The sequence below is a fragment of the Ornithorhynchus anatinus genome, chromosome 2 (genome assembly GCF_004115215.2).
Source record: "Ornithorhynchus anatinus isolate Pmale09 chromosome 2, mOrnAna1.pri.v4, whole genome shotgun sequence".
Classification (NCBI taxonomy): Eukaryota; Metazoa; Chordata; class Mammalia; order Monotremata; family Ornithorhynchidae; genus Ornithorhynchus; species Ornithorhynchus anatinus.
Window position 1 is genome coordinate 35,240,868 of NC_041729.1, and position 23,261 is coordinate 35,264,128.

At 50.6% G+C, this 23,261-nt stretch overlaps 1 protein-coding gene across 7 annotated transcripts in view; it reads right to left on the minus strand.

Annotated features, from left to right (window-relative positions):
* LOC100080128 (myosin phosphatase Rho interacting protein) overlaps positions 1-23,261 on the minus strand; it is a 204,540-nt gene that overhangs the window by 56,020 nt on the left and 125,259 nt on the right. For 6 of the 7 annotated variants that reach the window (XM_029053589.2, XM_029053580.1, XM_029053593.2 and 3 more), the window contains exons 6-9: positions 13,878-14,085; positions 8,565-8,721; positions 2,041-2,182; positions 156-278 (exon numbers count right to left, since the gene is read on the minus strand). In XM_029053589.2, coding sequence (XP_028909422.1) covers positions 156-278; positions 2,041-2,182; positions 8,565-8,721; positions 13,878-14,085 — 630 coding nt within the window. Of the gene's footprint in view, positions 1-155; positions 279-2,040; positions 2,183-8,210; positions 8,722-13,877; positions 14,086-23,261 lie in introns of all 7 variants that reach the window. The other variant, XM_029053578.1, reaches the window with a different exon arrangement.

Sequence of the window (23,261 nt, forward strand, 5' to 3'; positions counted from 1 at the left end):
ATCCCCGTCCCACATCCCTGCCAAGAGGCCAAGGGCACGCTTGGTTCTCTCAGGTAAACAGAACCCGACAAGGAGACAGATAAAGATTTTTCTCTCTGGGAGGGCATCGGCCCCAGGTGTCGGGAACCCCCCATGTCAGGGCCGGCCGGGCTCACCGTCATAGAGGACTCGGTGGACCTCCGATCCAGTGATTTGGCTCTGCGGTGTGGAGACAGGGGGGAAGCTGAAACTTCCGGGGCGGATCCGGCGGCTGAGGCCGTGGCTTCTGTGGTGAAGTCCTGTGGCAGAGAGTGGCCTCCAGTCAGTGAATTCCATACCACAAGGGGGCCGCGGACCCGTGAGATATCGGGTTTGAAGGAAAAGCTTAACATCATTTGGGAGGTCTCTGCTAGACTCAAGATGGTCAGAGAAACCAAGGAGGCATTTTCACTCTCAACTCCTGGAAGCACAAAGGCCGTTCAAGGATGGGGAGAGAGAAAGCACGGATGGAAAACCGAAGACACACACGGTGCCCTCTCAACAACCACGCTGATGGGGCTCTGAGGCAACCAGACAAGTCAACATGCTGCTATTAATGCCTCACTTGGTGGTATTTTTACAACTAACTCTCTGCTCCATCCCTTTTCAGTCAGAGGCATTCATGGAGTGCCTAGCTAGCGTGGGCGAAGTACCGTACTGAGCACTTGGGAGGGTACCAAAAAGGCTAGAAGATACAATCCCTGCCATTTCTTAGGTTCTGCAAGCTCTTTTCTTTCCTACCCTGTCCCAGATGCTTCTCTGTTCTTCAACCTCAGGAATTCGGTGTTACTACTTTATGGCAACTGAGCAGAAGTGTGTTCTTTCAGGGTTCAACGAAGGGACTTAGGGTTCAGGTCCCCATTCCTACCTCCTAAAGGAGGAAACAGGAGGGAGGTGCAAATGATCATTCTTGAAGATTCTCGAAACTTAAGTGTTTGATAAATTTATTTATATTAATGTCTGCCTCCCCCTCTAGACTGTAAACTCTCTGTGGGCAGGGAACATGCCTATTGATTCTGTTAGAGTCTCCCAAACGCTTAGTACAGTGCTCTGCACACAGTAAGCCCTCAATAAATGCCACTACTAAAAAGAGCAAGAAAATATTAATAGGTGTATATGTTAAGCTCTTACTATGTAGCAAGCACTGTACTAAGCACTGGGGTAGATACAAGACAATCGGGTCAGGTACGGTCCCTGTCCGTACATGAAGCTCACAGTCTAAAGAGTAGGGAAGGCAGGTAATGAATTTTTATTTTACAGATGAGGAAACTCAGGACCAGGGAAGTTGAATGTCTTTTTTTATGGTATTTGTTAGAAGCGTACTATGTACCAGGCATTTTACAGATGAGGCAACTGAGGCACAGACAAGTGAAGTGACTTGCCCAAGGTCACGGAACAGCAAGAGGTGGGGTCGGGATTAGAATCCAGGTCCTTCCCCTACCCATTGGGCCATGCTGCTTCGCACCCAAGATCAAACACAGCAAGTAAGCGGCAGGATTAGTCCCCGAGACCTCTGATTTCCAAGGCCCATGCTCTACGCTGCTCATTTTAGGGGAGATTTTTAGGGGAGTCCCAGAAGAGGTCTGGCTGTAACATGGCTAGGTAACTCTGGAAGCTGGGGGCTCCGATGACCAAGAGGCTGAATGGCAGGAAGCAGTCCCAGCATTCAGAACGAACAAGAGGGAGGGCTCTCGGCCGGCATCAGGGCTGGGGACTGGCTTCAGGACAGATGCAGTCAGTCAGTTATCGTATTTATTAAGCGCTCTGCGCAGAACACTGTACTAAGCTCTCGGGAGAGTTCATTATAACAGTCACATTCTCTACCCTCAGTGATCTTACAGAATAGAGACGGAGGATGTTGGGGAGAGTGGTTGAGCTCTTCTGGGGCCTGGGCATTAGCATACCATGCCCCTGACCTAAAGCATACACAAAGCGACGCCCTGTGGTCCCAGGGATGACTTCTTTACTTGGGGACCGGGGCCTCGCCACATAGGGAGGCGCGGGGCAGATGGAGGAGCTTACCCGCTTCCTGGGGAACACCCTCTTCTCGCTTCGGCCCTGGCGGGTCTCGCCGGACTGGGCCGGGCCGGCTGAGGAATTTGTCTCCATGTGCTCTGCTTTCTCAATGTCCAAGGCCTCAAATTTTTCTATGACCTGAGACCTCCTGCAAGACAGACAAGACAGAGGAGCCGCTGAATGGAAGGGAGGCTAGGTCCCCACAGGACAAAAGATCACACACAAATTCTTGGCCAGTCAGGACCAGGGCACAGGCCCGAGGCAACAGACTAAGCATATCTCTCAGGCACTCTGGAAACCTGTTCAAGACCAGCTTTAAAACCCTCCTCCCTGGTCAGGGCCCAGCCGGCCCCAGGAATAGAAAAGTGGGGGGCTTAGAACAAAAGGGTATCAAGATGGAAGAGGAAGACCTTTCACTCCTGTTTGGCAGAGAAAGAGATCAACCTATTCTTGGGTTTACATTCTTTTTCTTGATCGCAGCAAAGAGAAAACTGAGTGGTTACAACTTGTGCTTTTCTGCCATGCAGAGGCTCTTGCAGACTCTATCTTGGCAGAGGAAGCGAGAACTTGGATGCCCTGAGAGCCAGGTAAGTCTCCTTCATCTTAAGGTTGAGCAGTTGTTTATCCCCTGCCTCCACCCCACGACCTGCAACCCTGGAATACCCGGAACGGTTGGGAGACAATTCGGAGCCTTCAGTTGTTGCTAAACTGTGCGTGCGCGCGCACACACACACACACACACACACAAAATCTCAAAAGGCAACCCCCATTGTACAGGAAAAAAAAATTAAGTTTCAGTTCCCAGCACCAACCCAGCCCAGTTTGGCAAGAAAGAGGCCCGTGAATTAACATTGTTTCTGCTGAACGGTAAAGAGCATCGAAAACAAATTAAAAAAAATAAAATAAGCCAATTGATTTCATGTGAAAGGGCTGCACCATCAAGTTGTCTACTGCTGGAGACTGAGATGAGATGGGAGCGAAGCGGGCGGAGTAAAGGCGGAGAACGTCACACAGCAGCAACACAGCAGGAGAAGGTGGAGAGGAACAAGACCTGGAAGAAAACAAGGCTGGAAAATGAATGAACAGAAGAGGAAAACTTGTAAAAAATAAACCACAAATCAAATCTAATCATTCAAAAGAGTCAAAGCATACAAAAATTAAAGATCATTATTGAAAAGGGGGAAATCATCACAACCGAATCTCTCTCTCCCTCCAAGCCTCATGTGGCTTCATGTTCTCTAAGTCAGACTAGGGTGGCAAAGGCAGCAAAACACCTCTAGGCAAAAACTGCCTCTGAATAATGAGCTCTAAGGCTGGTTTCCAAGAATGGTGGAACTGCTCTCTGGCCCTTGACAGCCCACCCGGTAGTATTCACCTACTTCCTGGGAGGCAACACGCCATAGTACCAAACCAAAGCAGTTACCAGTAGACTTGAGCATTGTTCTTTGACTGGCAGAATTTGGTACGGTTCATTAGGGACAGGAGACGCTGTGGATACAATTAGGGAGGAAGGGGAAGAGCTCTCCTCCAAAGAGATAAGGCACCCGAACCCTGGAAAGGTTCAAATCCCAAAAGGCATCAGGCTGAAGTCTTGGGGCAACCGGGAGCCAGCAGGCCTTCCCAGAGAGACTCTGTGTGATGGAAGTTCCATCACACAAAACTTTAAACTACCCAGCCAAAATACCGGGGTGGAATCTCCATCTTGGGTCCGGTAGGGAGTTATTGGCCCTGGACTCCGCCCCCTAGCCCCCGAACCGCTGTCCTGAGGAGGCAGGTGAGCCGTCGTTTACCGTAAAAATCCTCAGCCTTTTTACCCATCAAGGAAACCAGTGAGCTAGAGCAGACAGCCAAGGTGGGCCAGGGAGGGTGAAGGGGAAGAGGGGCACGAGTGAAGGGGAAGGTGCCCGGGAGAGCAGGAAGCTGCACTGTTTACTGGCAAGGGCATAAAGGATTTCAGGGAAACGACTAGATGCCTTCAAGGAGGCACTCAACCCTTTCGGTCTGCATCCTTTGCAAACGGTGCAAGATTAAAACTAAGCATTCAGCACTTGCCCTTCTTTGACAAATATGCCAGCTTTACAGGTCTCTGAGTTCAGACCCCTTATTGTCAGTACACTATTATGGTTTCTGTAGCAAGAGGGTGGGGGAAAGAGAAAAAAGAAAAAAAAAAGGAATACTGGTTGTTAACATGCAACTAGAAGAACTATATATAATTCAAGATACTGTGGCAAAATCTTCTGAGGGCAAGGAGAACACAATCAGAATTACTGCTCTGTGTCTCCATCTTTCCCCTTAATGAAGTCAGCTTGAATGTCCAGAGAACCAATGAATCCGTGAGTGTCTTGCAGTACATAAGGTCAGCAAGGATCTGGGGAGTAGGGGATAAATACTGTCTCGCACCAAATAAGGGCAATTCTTTCCTTTTTTAGCATAAGAAACAATCTTTCTGAGTAAATGATATGGTTGGGATTGTGGGTGCTGCATTGGGTTTTCCAGCCACACTCTCCCTCCATTGGTGAACTTCCCATCAGGGGTGTCACCTTCAAGTATGAAGGACAACTGAAAACATTTCCCTCTGCCTCCTCTTTTCTAGCACCTCCCCTGAAATCTGGACTCTCTACGTACAATATTGGAGACTAAGTCTCTCTTAGGGGAAATTCAGAGAGGCACAGGCCTGGGAGTCAGAGGACCTGGGTTCTAATCCCAGCTCCACCAAATGCCCGTAGTGTAACCTTGGGCAAGCCACTTAACTTCTCTTTGCCTCGGTTACCTCATCTGTAAAATAGGGACTAAGACTGTGAACCCAATTATATCGTATGTACCCCAGCACTCAGTATAGTGCCTGGCACATAGTAAGCACTTAAATACCAATTTTATTTTTTAAAAAAAGAGTGAATATTGGTCTAAGATTGCCTGGATGGGGTGAAAGATTTTGAGAGTATTTTTTGGAAATTCAGAGATAACAGCACCTGATCATCTTAGCTGAGGTATGAGGGAAACCAGCATGGCCTAGTGGATAGAGCAGGGGCTGGGATTCAGAAGGATCCAGGATCTAATTCTGGCTCCACCACAGGTCTGCTGTGTGACCCTGGGTAAGTCACTTAACTTCTCTGTACCTCAGTGACTTCATCTGTAAAATGGGGATTAAGACTGTGAATCCCATAGGGGATAGGGACTGTGTCCGACCTAATTAGCTTAGATTTACTCCAACGCTTAGAACACTTCCTGGCATATAGTAAATCCTTAACAAATATCATTATTTTTATTATTATTCTGTAGCAGATTTTTCTTTTGGCGGAAAAGCTACCAATTTAATTCAAAATTAATGGATCTATCACTAAATCATGAAAAAGGGAAAATCAATGGGTGGGAATAAAAAACTAGGAGATTAATGAGTTTTTTTAGGGTTGGCTTTATCAGCAGGACCGATGACTACCAATTCCTTCCCCAGGCAGAGACCTGGACTGCAGAAAGGAGTTATAACTGTGTCATCCCGCGGGACCAGTGGATTCCGGAGCCAGAGCCAAACTTGAAGCACTGGAGTGGACGGGGATCGGTGGAGAAGAGTGGAGGAGGAAGGGAGAAGGAGAAGGAGGAACAGCTGTTCCAAAAGCAAGGAAGCAGGGTTAGGAGCGCTCACCAAGCACAGAGCTCCGCAGATTAAAACTACCCTCGGAAAAAGTTTAAAGTAAAGCATTCTAATAAAGTAGCCAAGCAGATACATGCTGAATTAAATGTTAATTCTCGGGTGGAGGCTAACCCAGGGACTTGGCAAACCCCATTCCAGCCACCACAGGAGACACCCTGCAGGCCAGGGGCCTTTCCGGCCCTTTGAATGTTTTGAGATGAGTGTCCATCCTCCTGCCCCTCCCTTCACCTTGCCCCTTCATCTTCTTTTCCCTTTGAAACCCAAAGTTAACCCCAGCCCTCATGGCCTCCCAACCTAAGGTCAGAGCCTCGGCCCAAATCTCTCCGGGCAATCTCTCCGGCAAAACAAACTCCTGGCTCGCTCTTTATGGAGCTGGTGGGAAGAGCTTTGGGGGGGGGGGGGGGGGAGAGCAAGGATCAGCTGCTTCTCTTTGCTCCCCAGGATCCTTTCTGCCCCATGCCCAGAACTTGGAGACTTTGGTCTCAGAAAAACCTTGAATGCTGAGGGAAAGGAAAGAGGGAACCTCACAGCACAAACACTATTAACTGAAGTGGATTCCATTTTCTAGGATAGTGGTGGACTGGGAAAGTCCAGGAGAGAGTGAATTCACAGGTAACTGGGCAGCCTCCTTATCAATGACCAAGGGTTTTCCTACCGTTGCTAAGCGGCAACCTGGTTGACTGTTTTGAGATTCACCTTTTTTCCTTCTGGCAGCTACGCTAACGGGTAATAGAAGGGTGGCAGCGGGAGAGGGCTGAATCCGGGTTATAGATGATCGATAACCTCTCGGTGATTTAGGTTACAGACGTCCCCACCTCTGACCCCTTCAATCCTTGATTGCTGGGTCATTAAGATCAGAGAATGAGAGGGAGGGGGCCTGATGTTTTCTGTGGATACTGTAGTTGTCATTTGGTCACCTTGCGGCTGAAACTCCTGCTGGGCTCCCCAAATCCAACACAGCCCTTACTAGTCATGTGGTCTGGCTCCTACATAGTGGCTTCTCCACTACTTGGCTTCAACCAGATATCCCGTGACTCTGGCGCAGGCTTTCCAGCTCAGATGGGTGGGGAGGTGGTTTATATGGGGAATAACACGCCTGGAGACCAATGTTGGGTGACAGTTGCCCCAGGCCTAGAAAGAAAGGAAGGGAGGCCTCACCCCTTGGCACCAACTCTTCTCAACTTAACTGCGAGGCACCTACTGTTCCACAAGAGGAATCTATCCTGGACTGGATCCAGTCTCTTCCATCCCCACAGTCGCCAACACTGGCTGCGTTCGATTCCTGGGACAGCTGGCTCGAAGGCCAAGGGCTGCCTGACCAAACCTCCAGACAGAAGAGGCTCAGAAAATGGTGGAAACCACAGAGACTCAGCCACCCTGGGAGCTAGGGCCAGGGCTGGGCTGGCTATTGCTCAAGCCAAGCAAGGCCTACACAGAAACCTGCTGGCAACCCAGTCATTCATTCGTTTAACCGTATTTACTGAGCGCATACTGTGTGCAGAGCACTGTACTAAGCGCCCAGTCAGACGATGGTGGGAAGAGGAAAGGAGGTAGGGAGCAGCCACCTTTCTGGCCTGCTAACTGAATTTATTCCTTGAGAAGCAAGTGAGGAGCTTCCAGAGAAACAGCATGGCCTAGTGGATAGACCATGGGCCTGGGAATCCAGAGAAGCTGGGTTCTAATTCCGGCTCCACCATTTGTCTGCTGTGTGACCTCGGGCAAGTCACTTAACTTCTCTGTACCTCAGTTATTCTCATCTGTAAAATGGGGATTAAGACTGTGAGTCCCATGTGGGACAGAGACTGTGTCCAACCTGATTGGCTTCTATCTACCCCAGCGCTTAGTATAGTGCTTGACACATAGTGAGCACTTAAATACCGTCATCATCATTATTATTATTCCAGCTCCAGAGTTCCTGAGGTTGAGCTCTCTCTCCTCACCCTTCTTTCCTGCCAGGCTCCTCAAACACCTGACCTTCCCACCTCAGCCACCCACCACTCTGCCTGTCCAACAAGAGGGGCCTCTGGTCAACCGCAGAGCCTCCTGGGTTGGAAAGGAAGGCTCAGATGACTCTTATCCCCAAACCAGAAAAGGGGAGGAGGAAAACCAGCCAACCAACCTGCAAAAAGACCCTGAAAACACTGGCAGAGGCGGCACCAGTGTGAGGGGGAGAGACAGCCACCCTCCCCCCGGGGCCTCCAGGACCGCGAAACTAGGGACCCTGCACCCCAGGACAGGATAGAGGCTGCGGCGCTCAACACCGGCAAAGCCACCCTGAGACCGCGGAGCCCAGAATCGGGGTGCGAACGGCAGGGTGGGGAGTCGCCACCCGAGATCCTGGGGGGAGGAGAAGGACTCAGAGGGGTAGTCCCCATCAATAATAATGTTGGTATTTGTTAAGCGCTTACTATGTGCCGAGCACTGTACTAAGCGCTGGATCGAGCCCCTTCGGGTCACAAAGGGAAGCGCCAACTTCCCCCAGGGAACTCCCGTGTCCACGAGGCGGCCAGGTTCCTCCATTCCTTACCTCCTCTCGTTGCCAAAGAGGCGGGCCACCTCCTCCCTGCCAGGGCTGCGGGCCCGTGTCTTGCGCTCCAGCCTCTTCCTCTCCACCTGGAAGGCCTCGCGATTACTGATCCTGATGGCCTTAGGGACGTCAGCTATGGTGGCGTACTGCCTGCTGGCTTTAAAGGCAAAGGAGCGCCCCGGTCTCTCCGCTCCCCTCCCCCCAGCGCCGCTGGTGTCCACGGGGGTACGGTGTCGGCTCTCCGTGTCCAGGGAGTTCAGGGAGACGCTGCAGACCATCCGGGCGGTGGGCTGGGGACCTGGGGAAGGAAAGGGGCGGCCGTACTCCTGGGAGGGTCGCTCAGGGTAACTGTACCTGTTGTTGGGGGCGCTGGGGCTGGGAGGGGATGGTGGCGGCAGCTGCTGCTCTTCCGCCTTCGAGTCCTGTTTGGTCTTCTCCAGGGAGAAGTAGCCGCTCTCTACGCGAGCCTTCCGTCCACAGTCTATCCGGTCACCGTTCATAGTGCTCTCTTCTGGAGGAGGGGAGGGAAGCGGGGCAGGAAGAGAAGAGGGAGAGGACAGACACGCACTGAGATGGCTGCCACCTTCTGTCCCAAGGACAAATGGAGCTTGAGTTTAAGCTGAATTTGGTTAAGCCACCAGTAGCAGCACCTGGACAGTTGCTCCGTTTCCACTGGCACCCTCACCAGCCAGAGAGCACTACCTGCTCTCACAACAACTCCGATCCTCCGCCTCTCCCTCCAAGACAGTCCCCACGGCAGGGTCTCTCAGGTGGGAGGAGCTCAGCCGTAACAGGGACCCTAGTTCCCCCTCTTGTCCCGAATTGCTGCCCAGAGGCAACCCCGGCCCAAACAGAATCCAAACCCAATAACCACTACCTTCCTCTTCCATCACCTGGGGATACTCCTAAGACAGGGGCTGGGGAGAAGGGGAGGACCAGGAGAAGGAAACTGATTCTGATAAAAATGTTTTCAGTATATAAGAACCCAAGGAAACTATTATGATTACCCAAGTGACAACCTTTTCCTCTGTGAAAACACTGCCCTTCCCGACAAGCACTCAGTACAGTGCTCTGCATACAGTAAGCACTCAATAAATACGATTGAATGAATGACAGGAACCCTCTCTAGGCTGTAAGCTCATTGTGGGCATGGAATGTGTTTGTTTACTGCTCTATTGTACTCTCCCAAGCGCTAAGTACAGTGCTCTGCACACAGTAAGCCCTCAAACAATACGACTGACTGACTGATAGAAACTGCACCAGTAGCTGACAGGAACAGGAGACATCCATGGCAAGGGATGTGAGGGAGGAGTAAAGAGCAGCAATGATAGAGTCCAGGCCAATCCCAACACAAGCAAGTATCCTTGCCTAAAACCCAGCTTGGAGGGGGGGCTTGTTAGGAATATTGAATGTGGTCAGAAGGAAGGGGGGAATGGCTATTGTTTCCACACTTCCAGTGCCTGGGTGGTTGGCAAGCAGAGTAGAGCCCTGAAGTTGGGTAGAAATAAAGGTGGGTAAACCTCCTTCATGGGGGAGTCAGAGGAAAACTACCGAGCACACTGGCTCATTAAAAGCTCAGGTTATAGCAATCCCCCTCCTCACTGCCAACATAATTGGGGTACAGGGAGAAGGGAGAAAGAGATTTTCCAAGCTTCACTTCAGGTTCCAGGACAGAAGTATATGACAGACTCAGAGACAATTCCAGGGACTCCATCCTCCTGGGGGAAGATGAGGAGGAGAGTCTGCATCACCATCTCTTGGGAAACTCCCTTCTTATCCTTCCCCTTTCCACTCTCTGACTTCCTAAAGAAAGGGGCTGCCATCTGCTGGGAAAGGTGGCTGATTCCCACCCAATTCTTCAAGGACCATAAGGCCAAACTTTCTGGAAGGGTCCCAACCTGGCAATGGGGTCTGAACTCCTTGGCGTTCCCTGTCTTTGGAGAAAATGTCAAGACCAAGGAGTCGAGATTCCCCATCTGGCTTCGGGAAATAACAGTCCATGACTACAACTCCACTCCTCTGTCTCCAGTCTGTGCTCCCGACAGATGAGGGATGTCGCTTCGCCAAACGCCTTCCGTCTTACCGGAATTTAAGAAAACCAGGACCCCAGAGTAACACCAAAGGGACTGTGGAGACAATATGGCCTACTGGAAAGAGCATGGGACTGAATGACAGACCTGGGATCGACTCTCAGCTCTTCCACTGCCTTGCTTTGTGACTTTGGGCAAGTCACTTAACCTCTCTAGGCCCCAGTTTCCTCATCTGCAAAATGGGGAGAAGATACATATCAACCCCCTTGAGGGGCAGAGGCAGGATCTAACTGGATAACCTTGCCTCTACCTCATCATTTTGCACGTAATAAGGGCTTAATACATGCCAAAATCATTACCTCGGCTTTCAAGCCCAGTTCCGCTCCCCATGCAGAGGTTAGATCTCTAAGTGGAGATTGAAACCAATTATCTGCACCAAAGGTACCCAATTCACCTGATTTACACAGTTAAAAAGGGGCCTGAGATGCCATCTGGTCTACTGCCCCATTTCCAGGGAGGTAATGCCTGACCCACCCGGGTCAGAGAGGCAGTTCATCTCTTAGGTTAGGGCTAGGACCCTCCAACCTGACCCACCTTCGCCCACCATGGGGGGGACTGAGATAAGCAGCAGCAGCCTGGTCCCGACCCCACAAAATCCTCGGGAAAACAGCAGCTGTAGCGGTCTCTGTGGCCGCGGTTGTGACTGCAGACTCTGAGATATGAGCAGCCTGGAATCTTGCTCCTCTAGCCATGGTACCCCTTCTGATCTCTGTTTTGTCTTCAACTTGTCTTAAGTGTTTTGTTTCATCTCTCCTCATAGATGCGGTCAGTCCCCTCTTTCGCCTTCTATTTTTAGATTGTGAGCCCCCCGAGAGACGGGACCTGAGTCTAATTCCCACAGGCCCAGCACGGAGAGGTGGGGCTGCTGCTTTCCTCGCCCCCTCCTGCTGCGTCCCAGAGGTCTACTAGGATGGGGGCAGGAAGAACGCCCAGTCCCTATTGTTTGCCTTCGAACAATGCAGCAGACACAGCTGGGGCCTCTGGAGAGTCCGGAGTCAAGTTTCCCGGAAGCAGGGGCAGAGAGGGCCGGCGAGCATCTCCTGGCCCAGAGAACCGGGAGCAAAAGTCACTGGGACAACTGGAGACTGTGGGGATGGGGAATGGGAGGGAAGGGCCTGAGGCCTTACACCTTCACAGCAAACGGAAACTCCTCATCATGGATTGGCTTTAGAGCAATCACCTTACCCACACCTACCTCACCTCGCTACTCTCCTTCTACAACTCCGCTCACACACTTCACTCCTCCAAAGCTAACCTTCTGCCCTCTCGTTTAACTCGCTGCCGACTTCTCACCCACGTCCTGTCTCTGGCCTGGAATGCCCTCCCTCCTCATATCCAATAGACAATGACTCTCCCCACCTTCAAAGCCTTAATGAAGGCACATCCCCTAAGCCCTCATTTCCTCTTCTCCTGCTCTTTTCTGTGTGGCCCTGACTTGCTCCCTTTATTCATTCCCTCGCCAACCCCACAGCACTTATTTAGTAATAATAATAAAGTTGGTATTTGTTAAGCGCTTACTATGTGCAGAGCACTGTTCTAAGCGCTGGGGTAGATACAGGGTAATCAGGTTGTCCCACGTGAGGCTCACAGTCTTAATCCCCATTTTACAGATGAGGTAACTGAGGCACAGAGAAGTTAAGTGACTTACCCACAGTGACACAGCTGCCAAGTGACAAAGCAGGGATTTGAACCCATGACCTCTGACTCCCAAGCTCTTTTCACTGAGCCACGCTGCTTCTCATATTTACATTTCTGGTATTTATTTATATGTCTGTTTCCCCATCTAGTCTGTAAGCTCACTGTGGGCAGGGGATGTCTGTTTATTGTTGTTCAGTACTATTCCAAACGCTTATCGCACACAGTAAGTGCTCAATAAATACAACTGACTGACTGACCGATTACACTTTTCTTTTTAAAACCCCAATGTGGATGAGTGGCTGCTCTACGATGGATGTCATGTTCCCCTGTCTTCCCAAATGCATTGTAACATTTGAGGAAAAGAAAAAAAATTATCTTAGAGGGTATTCTCTGGATTTAAGCTCATCCCAAAGTAAAAGGGGGTCAATGAGAAGCAGTATGGCCTTGTGAATAAAGCACGGGCCTGGGAGCCAGAAGACTTGGGCTCTAATCCTGACTTCTCCACTTGCCTACTCTGCGACCTTGGGCAAGTCACTCATCTTCCCTGTGCCTCAGTTTCCTCAACTGTAAAATGGGAACTAAACATCTCTTCTCCCTTCTACTTGACTGTGAACCCCATGTGGGATAGTCCTGTATCTGTCCTAATTAACCTGTATTTACCCCGGAGCCTAGAACAGTGCTTGACACATAAATGCTTAAATACCTTAAAAAAATATCAGGGACATGCTAAGGATGAATCATTTGCAAGTTCGTGGGCTTCTAACTTCTGCCCGTTTCAAAAGAGAGCTGACCAGAAAAGACAGAGACACTCTCAGGGGCTTCTCCCTCAGGACAGTCCTGCAGGAGGCTGAACTTAAACAGAACAGTACTTGGAAAAGGGTTAAAGAGAAGGAAAAAGGGGAGATAGGGGTAACTCTTGGTGGGCAAGGTTTGAGGCAAGAATCCTGCAGAATTAGTGGGTGTGATGCTCACGCTCATTTTTGAGAAAAGGCCTACAAGGGTCTTGCTTGTGTGGGGCTGAGCAAATCTTCGCAAAACCTTTAAAATTCTACATCAGGACTAAGTCTAGAGAAGGGAAAGATTGGGTGTGGTAACTGGATTTTATTTTATCCCCTTCATTCCTGTGAACTAAGGCTTTGGTAGATGGTGAGGTTCATTCTTTTTTGTCTGTTTGTTTTTCAATGATATTTAACTGCTTACTATGTACTCTCCCAAGTGCTTAGAATAGTGCTCTGCACAAAGTAAGCGCTCGATGAATATCACTGATGACAACGACGTGCCAGGCACAGTACTAAGCACTGGGGTAGATACAAGTTAATCAGTTAGGTCACGCTACATCTCCCATGTGGAAATCAGTCTCCATCCCCATCTTACAGATGAAGCAACAAGCACAGAGATGTTAAGTGACTTGCCCAAGGTCACAGAGCAGACAAGTGATGGATCCAGATTAGAACCCAGGTCCTTGTGACTCCCAGATCCGTGCTCTTTCCACTAGGCCACACCGCTTCTCAACATCAGTTCCTTCTTAACTAGAACCAGGACAAGGCGGGGATCGTGTCTCTCTGCCATCGGCTGATGTGGCAACGGATAACTGCCTGCCTGTCCACTCAGGTGGGGACACAGGTCTTTCAGGTGCCTGATGGTTCACCCTGAGTGGGATGCAGGGGGGATGGGAAGAGTTGTTTGAATGTCAAGGGAGGATTAGATGCCAGTCCAAGTGAAGTCTGGTTTCCCTGATCTTGGCCACGGGTTTTGTACCCATAGGGAGAGAGAAGACCTGACTTTTGGTGCCGTGGCTGGAGTTTGGCCCAGGGAAGTCAGCAACCTGGGTCCAGGCTGAGGAATGAGCCCAGATTTGGAAGGCCAGGAGGTTTCCAGGAACCAGACTGAGACTCAGTCGTGCACAGACAACCCGGTCCACCCACTCTGCCATTCTTACCTTCTTTGTCTTCCAGCCCAGGTTCTCTCAGGGTGCTGGGCAGAGGGGCCTGGCTCTGCCCAGGGCTCTGGATTGGACTGAGGCTACTCCCGTCTGGGTGGTCCTTGGCTCTCATTTCCTCCTGCCAGAGCGTGGACTTGGTGGTAGGAACTTTCTCAGCACTGGGAATGTTGCTACTGGTGACAGCCATCTTGGCAGGCCCGGGCTCCTGAACACAAACAAAGAAACGTTTTCAGCGGGAGGGAATGAAGAATAGATACTCTGAACAACTGAACTGGGACTTCTCCCTGCTCTCCTTAATCAAACAACAGAGCAAGGAACCACACAGTTCCCCAAAGGAGAAAAAGCAGAGTTGCCTAGTGGAAAGAGCCCAGGACTCAAAGCCAGAGGATCTGGGTTCTAATCTCTGCTCCGCCACTTGCCTGCTGGGTGACTTTGGGCAAGTCATTTGAGAAGCAGCGTGGCTCAGTGGAAAGAGCATGGGCTTTGGAGTCAGAGGTCATGAGTTCGAATCCCAGCTCTGCCATTTGTCAGCTGTGTGACTGTGGGCAAGTCACTTCACTTCTCTGTGCCTCAGTTCCCTCATCTGTAAAATGGGGATGAAGACTGTGAGCCCCACGTGGGACAACCTGATTCCCCTGTGTCTACCCCAGCGCTTAGAACAGTGCTCTGCACATAGTAAGCGCTTAACGAATACCAACATTATTATTATTTAACTTCTCTATGCCTCAGTTTTCTCGTCCACAACTGGGGATGCAATACCTGTTCTCTGTATTTAGAATGTGAGCTCCATGTGGAACCCGATTATCTTGCACCTACCCCATCACTTAGTACAGTGCTTGGCACACAGTAAGCACTTAACAAATACTATTATTAACAATTATAACAATAATAATAATAATAATAATAATCAGGGACTTGGCACCAGTAGTGAGGGTTGGAAAATGACAACAAGTGCAAAGGGTCGGAATGGAAGGCCTGGGAGATAACCGTGGTATTTGTTAAGCGCTTACTGTGTGCCACGCACTGTACTAAGCACTGGGGCAGTAACAAGCAAATCACATTGGACACAGCCGTTGTCCCACATGAGGCTCACAGTCTTCAATCCCCATTTTACAAATGAGGCAACTGAGGCACTGAGAAGTGAAGTGACTTGCCCAAAGTCACACAGAGGCTTGGCCAATCAGTGCCTCATCTGCCCAGAGACAATAATCTCCACCCCTCCCCAGTTTAGCAAGCAAGAGTCAGTCGGTCAACACTACTGACAGGGTCCCCAGTGTGGGGTGCACCGGATGGGGTGTTAGAGGAAAATGCCGTTCTAGGCTCAGAGACTGCTTCACGGGAATCAGAGGGCAACAAACCGGGTAATGCCAACTTCATGCGTTTCACTGCCAGACTCCAGAGGGGTGGCATCCCTTGCGCCAGACCGTAATGCAGCTCGTAAGAGCGTCACACCGAGAGCCCAGGACTCCCACCTCCCTACGGTCCCTCTGCTCACCTGGCCGGTGGCTGTGGGGCCGGAGTTTCTCCGACTGGTTTGGTCAGACTGAGGGATGGAGGGAGGTGCGTGCTGGGAGGGTGGAGGGGTCTGGGCCCCTGCCAACAAAGTAGAAGCAGCAATAAGGGTGAATCCCAACAGCCGATGGGACAGTGGAGATTGAACCGGCAGCCAGACCCACCTCATGAGCCAGTCCTGACATGGAGGCTGAGGGCTGCCAACTCCTACCCAAGGCCTCTCCCTTTCTCCTGCTTCCCCCGCCCCCTTCTTCCTCAGGGAATTTCCTGCTCTCGACTCCTAGGAGTGACTGCTGACTCAAGTGATCGTAAGTCATCTCCCTAGCCCCCGCTGGGATTCTCCTGGGATCCTGTAGTCATCGTGGTTGAATGAAATAACCAGTCACCGCAGCCAAGAACTGCCTTCCCCTCCCTGCCACCCAGAGCCACTCTCCCCGGCAAGCTCAGTCAACCAGTCACACCGCCTCCCTGCCTCCCTGGAAACTGGCACCGGCTCCCCCCGCCCCATCAAACTACATAATTTTCCCCAAAAAGGCACGGGGGATGGAGGGAGTAAGCACCTGGTGAACACAGTCACTCAATGGTGTATACTGTGAGTCCCACATACATTTTAAGATTCACAGCCTAGAATATCAAGCGTGCACTGAAGCACCTATCTAAAATGGGGACTCAGGACACCTGGCATTTGCAGAGCCCAGAGGCTCTTTCCGAGAACCAACATCAGTTCGGTTCTTGGCAGGCTGGTCCCAGATAGCTGGGAGATTAATTAATATAAAGTGTGAACACGAATCAGTAGCGACAGCCCTCAAAACTGGAACTAACCTGGGTAAATCAACTCTTATGGCCAACCCAGCAAAACACCAGGATGTCACAGGACACTGAGACAAACCAAAAAAAAAAAAGAATGTCCATGCAAAACTGGATCAGCTAGTCAACTTGCCCACTGCCAAGATCTTTACTGGGGCAAATTATGGAATCTGAAATCATAAATCCAAGGGGCCTCAATCCCTGAATTCATCCACATGCAGAATATGAAGTAAAATATCCACATAGTTATTTAACATGAGACTAGTGTGGAATTAAAAATAAAGATTTGACTCTTCTCTCCAGTCTTTATTACACTGACCATATTTATCGAGTGTTTACTTTGTGCAGAGCACAATATTAAGTGCTCGGGAAGAGTACAATGCATATTACTATTCCTTACTACTATTCCTTATTACTATTAACTCCCATTCTCTCCTGGACCGCCTCCAATCTGGCTTCCGTCCCCTCCACTCTACCGAGACTGCTCTCTCTAAGGTCACCCGTGACCTCCTTCTTGCCAAATCCAATGGCTCCTACTCCATTCTGATCCTCCTTGACCTCTCTGCTGCCTTTGACACTGTCGACCATCCCCTCCTCCTCCATACCTTATCTCACCTTGGCTTCACGGACTCCGTCCTCTCCCGGTTCTCCTCTTATCTCTCTGGCCGGTCATTCTCGGTCTCCTTCGCAGGCGCCTCCTCCCGCTCCCATCCGCTAACTGTTGGAGTTCCTCAAGGGTCAGTTCTTGGCCCTCTTCTGCTCTCCATTTACACTCACTCCCTCGGTGAACTCATTCGCTCTCACGGCTTTGACTACCATCTCTACGCAGATGACACGCAGATCTACATCTCCGCCCCTGTCCTCTCTCCCCCTCCCTTCAGGCTCGCATCTCCTCCTGCCTCCGGGACGTCTCCACCTGGATGTCGACCCGCCACCTAAAACTCAACATGAGCGAGACTGAGCTCCTCATCTTCCCTCCCAAGCCCGGTCCTCTCCCAGACTTCCCTATCACCGTGGATGGCACGACCATCCTTCCCGTCTCTCGGGCCCACGATCTCGGTGTCATCCTTGACTCGTCTCTCTCGTTCACCCCACGCATCCTATCCGTTACCGAGACCTGCCGGTTTCACCTTTACGATATCGCCAAGATCCGCCCTTTCCTCTCCACCCAAACGGCTACCTTACTGCTACGGGCTCTCGTTATATCCCGGCTAGACTACTGTGTCGGCCTTCTCTCTGATCTCCCTTCCTCCTCTCTCGCCCCGTTCCGGTCTATTCTTCACTCCGCTGCCCGGCTCATCTTCCCGCAGAAACGGTCTGGGCATGTCACTCCCCTTCTTAAACACCTCCAGTGGTTGCCTATCGACCTCCGCTCCAAACAAAAATTCCTCACTCTAGGCTTCAAGGCTCTCCATCACTTCGCCCCTTCCTACCTCTCCTCTCTTCTCTCTTTCTACCGCCCACCCCGCACGCTCCGCTCCTCCGCTGCCCACCTCCTCACCGTCCCTCGGTCTCGCCCACCCCGCCGTCGACCCCCGGGCCGCGTCCTCCGGCGGTCCCGGAACGCCCTCCCTCCTCACCTCCGCCAAACTGATTCTCTTCCCCTCTTCAAAACCCTACTTAAAACTCACCTCCTCCAAGAGGCCTTCCCAGACTGAGCTCCCCTTCTCCCTCTACCGCCCCCCCCTTCACCTCTCCGCAGCTTAACTCTCTTTTCCCCCCATTTCCCTCTGCTCCTCCCCCTCTCCCTTCCCATCCCCTCAGCACCGTACTCGTCCGCTCAACTGTATATATTTTCATTACCCTATTTATTTTGTTAATGAAATGTACATCGCCTCCATTCTATTTAGTTGCCATTGTTCTTACGAGATGTTCTTCCCCTTGACTCTATTTATTGCCATTTTTCTCGTCTGTCCGTCTCCCCCGATTAGACTGTAAGCCCGTCAAACGGCAGGGACTGTCTCTATCTGTTGCCGACTCGTTCATTCCAAGCGCTTAGTATAGTGCTCTGCACATAGTAAGCGCTCAATAAATACTATTGAATGAATGAATGAATACTACCCAGATCATCCATCTTCTTAGAATGATGTTTGACACATCACTCCACTCCTCATCTTCAGCTACATCATGTCAAATCTCTACCACTGGCTTCGAGGCTCTCTGAGGCCATTTTATATAGCAGCTTGTGTATATATATATATATACGGAAACAGCATGGCCTACTTGATAAAGCATGGGTCTGGGAGCCAGGGGACTTGGGTTCTAATCCCACCTATACCACTTGTCTGTTGTGTGACCCTGAGCAAGTCACCTTAACTTCTCTGTGCCTCAGTTTCCAAAACCATGAAATGGGGATTCAATAACTGTTCTCCCTCTTACTTGAGTGTCAGCCCCTTGTGGGCCAGGGACTCTGTCATCCCTGATTTCCTTGTATCTAACCCAATGCTTAGAGGACTGCCAGACACATAGTAAGCAGCGTGGCTCAGTGGAAAGAGCATGGGCTAGGGAGTCAGAGGTCATGGGTTCAAATCCCAGCTCCGCCGCTTGTCAGCTGTGTGACTTTGGACAAGTCACAACTTCTCTGTGCCTCAGTTACCTCATCTGTAAAATGGGGATGAAGACTGTGAGCCCCATGTGGGACAACCTGATCACCTTGTATCCCCCCAGCACTCAGAACAGTGCTTTGCACATAGTAAGCACTTAATGAATGTCATCATTATTACTAAGCATTTAAATACTATTAAAAAATATGTATACATATTAATATAAAATCAACTCTTTTCACTCTTTCCATACTCACCAGCTAAGTGTTCTTGCAGTCAACTCTGATTTTTTTTTATGGTCCTTATTGAACACTTATATGTGCCAGGCACCGTACTGACAGAGTAGATACAAGCTAATTACGCTGGACTCAGTCCCTGTTATATGTGGGGTTCACAATCTAAGTAGAAGGGAGTAGGATTTAATCCTCATTTTATAAATGAGAAAACAGGCATGGAAAAGTTAAGGGACTTGCCTAAGGTCACCCAGCAGACAAGTTGTGGAGCCAGGATTAGAACTCAGGTCCATGCTATTTCTAGTCCATTCTGCTTTGCTCCCTTACTTAAGTTACCTCACCTCTCTGGAAATCCCTGTTCCCTTGAAGTCGCCAGACTACGGCTCTCTCAGCCTTCAAAGCCTTCATGAAATCCACCTCCAAAAAGCTGTTTCTGATTCATTTCCAACAACTCAACAGCCATGGTTAGCACTTGGGTAATTTTACCCATCCTGAGTCTCATATATATACCCAGTTCTCCTATTCTGTGAGGGTTGGATTCATGCAAAACCCAGTATTAGGGAAACCCACACTCTAGTCCTGTTCCAAGGCCGTGCACAAGCACAGGCCAGTTGGTAGGGGGTAACCAAACAGGCTCGCACTGCCAAACAAATGTTCCCTAAATCTTTAAAAATGTATGGTGAAATACACATTCTATGGTAATGTTCTTGTTACACGCGTACTCAATAACATAGTGAGCTATTCCGCCCTGACATTCATATCACTAAAGTGATTTTTCGGGTCCTCAATGCTGCTCCCACTATTTGTAAATAAATTTGCAGTGCCCGCCTCTGCTGTTAAATTAGATATCCTTTGAGGGCAGCCACTGGGTCTTTTGCTGCCGTGGTACTCCCCTCGGTGCTTAATACAGTGCTCTCAACACAGAAAGCATTCAATAAATATGGTCGATTTTGGTTGATCGTACAAACAAACCTGGGTTCATCCCTGTTCCGGCCAGCCACTTCATATTCTGCTCTGTGAATGGGGCTTGGCCCCAAACCATTTGGTTAAGCAGCTTCCTATCAGAAGCCTATTTTGGGGAGAGTCCTGATCTTGGCACTGCATTCTCTCTCTCCTTCCTGGCCCCCTGTAAGGTTGAAGCCACCTCTTTCTTTCCCTAATTCCCAGACTGGGAAACTGGGAATCTTTTCCCAAATCCACAAGCCCTGCAAGCGTCAGCCACCTCTCAAGGCGAGGCCCGGTCGGCCTCGGTGTTTCGTGGCCTGCGGTGGGGCCGGAACGGCCGTCTTTCTCAGGACAGTTTCAGTGCTGCCTTGCCCAACTGTTCAGCACATGGTCTGTCTGAGGAAGAGGGAGGCTCCCACTCCCACCCCCTCTGCCCTGGCCCAGGGCTGCAAAAAAAATCCTGAGTAGACCAGGAATTTGGGAGGGGAAAGCAGAGCAACTTTAGCTGCTTCAAGCATCTCTTCCTCCTGTGCAGGTGTCTCTTCCACAGCAAAGGCCTCAGGGAAGGAGCATCTTTCACAGTGAGGCTCCCCGGGGACACTCTCAGGGCTTTCATCCTGTCTGGTATCCACCTCAGTGCTCAGCACAGTGTTTGGCAAATAGTACAAACGTAAATGGTACCATAAGCGTGACCGTCATCCTGAGGTGGCTGCTCCTTTGGTTCACCTTTGGGGGTCTGGCGGGTGCTGGCACATGTGGAGACCGAGCCAGGGGCATTCCCACTGCCCTCTGAGCCGGGTAGGATGAGACGGTTAAGAGGAGGGGAGCTGGATCACCCATGGGGACAAAGTACGTGGGGAAAATCCCCTCTGCCGGTTCCAACTGGTGGAGGCTGGAAATGGGCTGGAAGCTGGGCCTGACCTGCTGCTGCTGGCTAGTCGTTTTAAAAAAACCTTATCGCCCCTGCGGTTCTTCCTTCTACATCTCCGACTCTGTGCCTCACCTAGTTCTGGTCTGGGGAACTCCCAGGCTCAAAACCAACCCCCTGCTTTGCTGGCATGAGACTGCACTAGCCTATGCAACATTGGCCCTAAAGAAATAGCATGGCCTAGTTTAAAAAGCACAGGCCTAGGAGTCAAAGGACCTGAGTTATAAAGGTGGTTCTGCTACTTGCCAGCTGTGTGACCTTGGGAAAGTCTCAATTTTTCCATGCCTCAGTCTCCTCACTTGTAAAATGGGGATTCAATGCCTGCTGTCCCTCCTACTTAGACTGTGAGCCCCACAGTCTCTGGACTTTGTCCAATCTGATTATCTTGGCTCAACCACAGTGCTCAGTGCAGTGCTCGGCACACAGAAAGCACTTAAATTCTACAATTATTACTATTACCACCCTACCCCCTCAGAAGCTTCCCTTTAAGAAGATTGAGTTTGTGGATTCCGTTCAGCACTTCAGCATTGCCTCCCGTTCTCAATGACAAAGATGGGTTCTGGCTGGATCCACCCTAACTCCCAGTTAGAAATTAACCCGGCAGGACCGGGCTGGAGAGGGAGAAGCTTTGACACTTCTCTGGCCCTGCTTTAATGTTCTCTGTAGTTGGCTCCTAAAGGCAGAAGGGCAGAGAAAAATAGCTCGTTGCTCTACTTTCTAACATCGCAGACCAAATGGTCCTCAGACCAGGTGTCCCAATAAAGTGGCTCCCACGCAAAGCCATGCAGTACCCATTTTAACAGGGCCAGCTTGGAAAGAGCTATCTTCTTATTAGCCCAGGAAGAGTTATAATTTATGCTGGACAAGTAGAATGTTGTCATTCATTAACTCCTAGGGTGCACCAAGGGAACGGGAGGAATGACTGCTTGCTTCTTCTCTCTGGGGACAAGGTTGCCTTATATACAGAACACATTACTTCTTAGTGTTCAATAGTGCTGGTTTGAGGCCACTTGCTCTAGGCTGCTGTCCTCCGCACCCCCTGAAAATGCCCTGCTTGTCCTTAAATAACAAGAAGTCCCACCAGCCAAAGGAAACTGAGGTCTCCAGAAATGACAGGAGAGGTGGCTGCTGCAGGTGACCGGATTTGCCCTCTCCCCCCGCCCGTTCAGGGATAAAGACTGGATCTTGCCTCCCTTGAAGCCTGAACCCCAGGACTGCCACGGGGGCTTAGTGGATAGGGCACGGGCCCAGGAGTCAGAAGAACCCGGGTTCTAATCCCGGCTCCGTCACGTTTCTGCTGTGTGACGCTGGGCAGTCACTTCGCTTCTTAGTGAAGTGCCTCAGTTACCTCATTTGAAAATAATAATAATGGTATTTGTTAAGCGCTTACTATGTGCTGAGCACTGTTCTAAGCGCTGGGGTAGATACAGGGTAATCACATTGTCCCATGTGGGGCTCACATGTTTTAATCCCCATTTTTACAGATGAGGTAACTGAGGCACAGAGAACTTGAGTGACTTGCCCAAGGTCACACAGCAGACAAGTGGCGGAGCCGGGATTAGAACCCACGACCTCTGACTCCCAAGCCGGTGCTCTTCTTCCACTAAGCCATGTTGCGTGTGAGCCCCATGTTGGGCAGGGACTGTGCCCAACCTGATTAACTTGTATCTACCCCAGCGTGCTTGGTACAAAGTAAGTGCTAACAAGTACCATGAAAGTATAAGAAATCCAGGATATTGGATCCCTTTTCCTCAATAGACCCGAACCTCAGCAAAAGAGATGCGACTGAGGTCAGAGAAGACCGCCTTAATTGGGGAGAGGGGAGCTGGGTCAATAACCCATACGGCACAAATGTGAAGGGCAGCGTGACGCCTGGGGTCAGCTTGGAGGTTGTCCCCATCTGTGGAAACTTCCCACAGTCATGAGCCCCCACAGTGGTTGCCTCCGGCATCTCTCTCCCCGGAATGCCACTTCCTTTCTCCTCTCCTCCGACCTTCCGCCACAATAGGAAAGACCATCATGGCGGACCCAGCCCGGGTCCGTCTCCATTCCTGAAAATCTGCTCTCCAGAAAGGGAGTGCAGGGGAATGCTGTTTCCTTGGAAAGGACAGCTGCTGACCGGGGCACTCGGTAGCTGGGGGGAAGCAAGGAGGGTGGGCTGGTTTGGGAGCTTCGGGGAAGGCAGGCGGGTGGGCTCCACCCAGTAGCACAACGGAGAGAAACACCACTGCGGGAGCTTAAGGGGAAACCACGAGGGCTGCCCGACTCTCAATTTCCGAGTCGCTGCCGAAACCAGCGGCCATTGGAATTGCTTGTCGGGTCCCCTCCCCTGACCCCTGCTTTTAAGGGACCTTGTCCTAGAGAATGAGAAATGCTTGAAAGGCAGCCAAGTCCAACAGAAGCCATTTCAAAG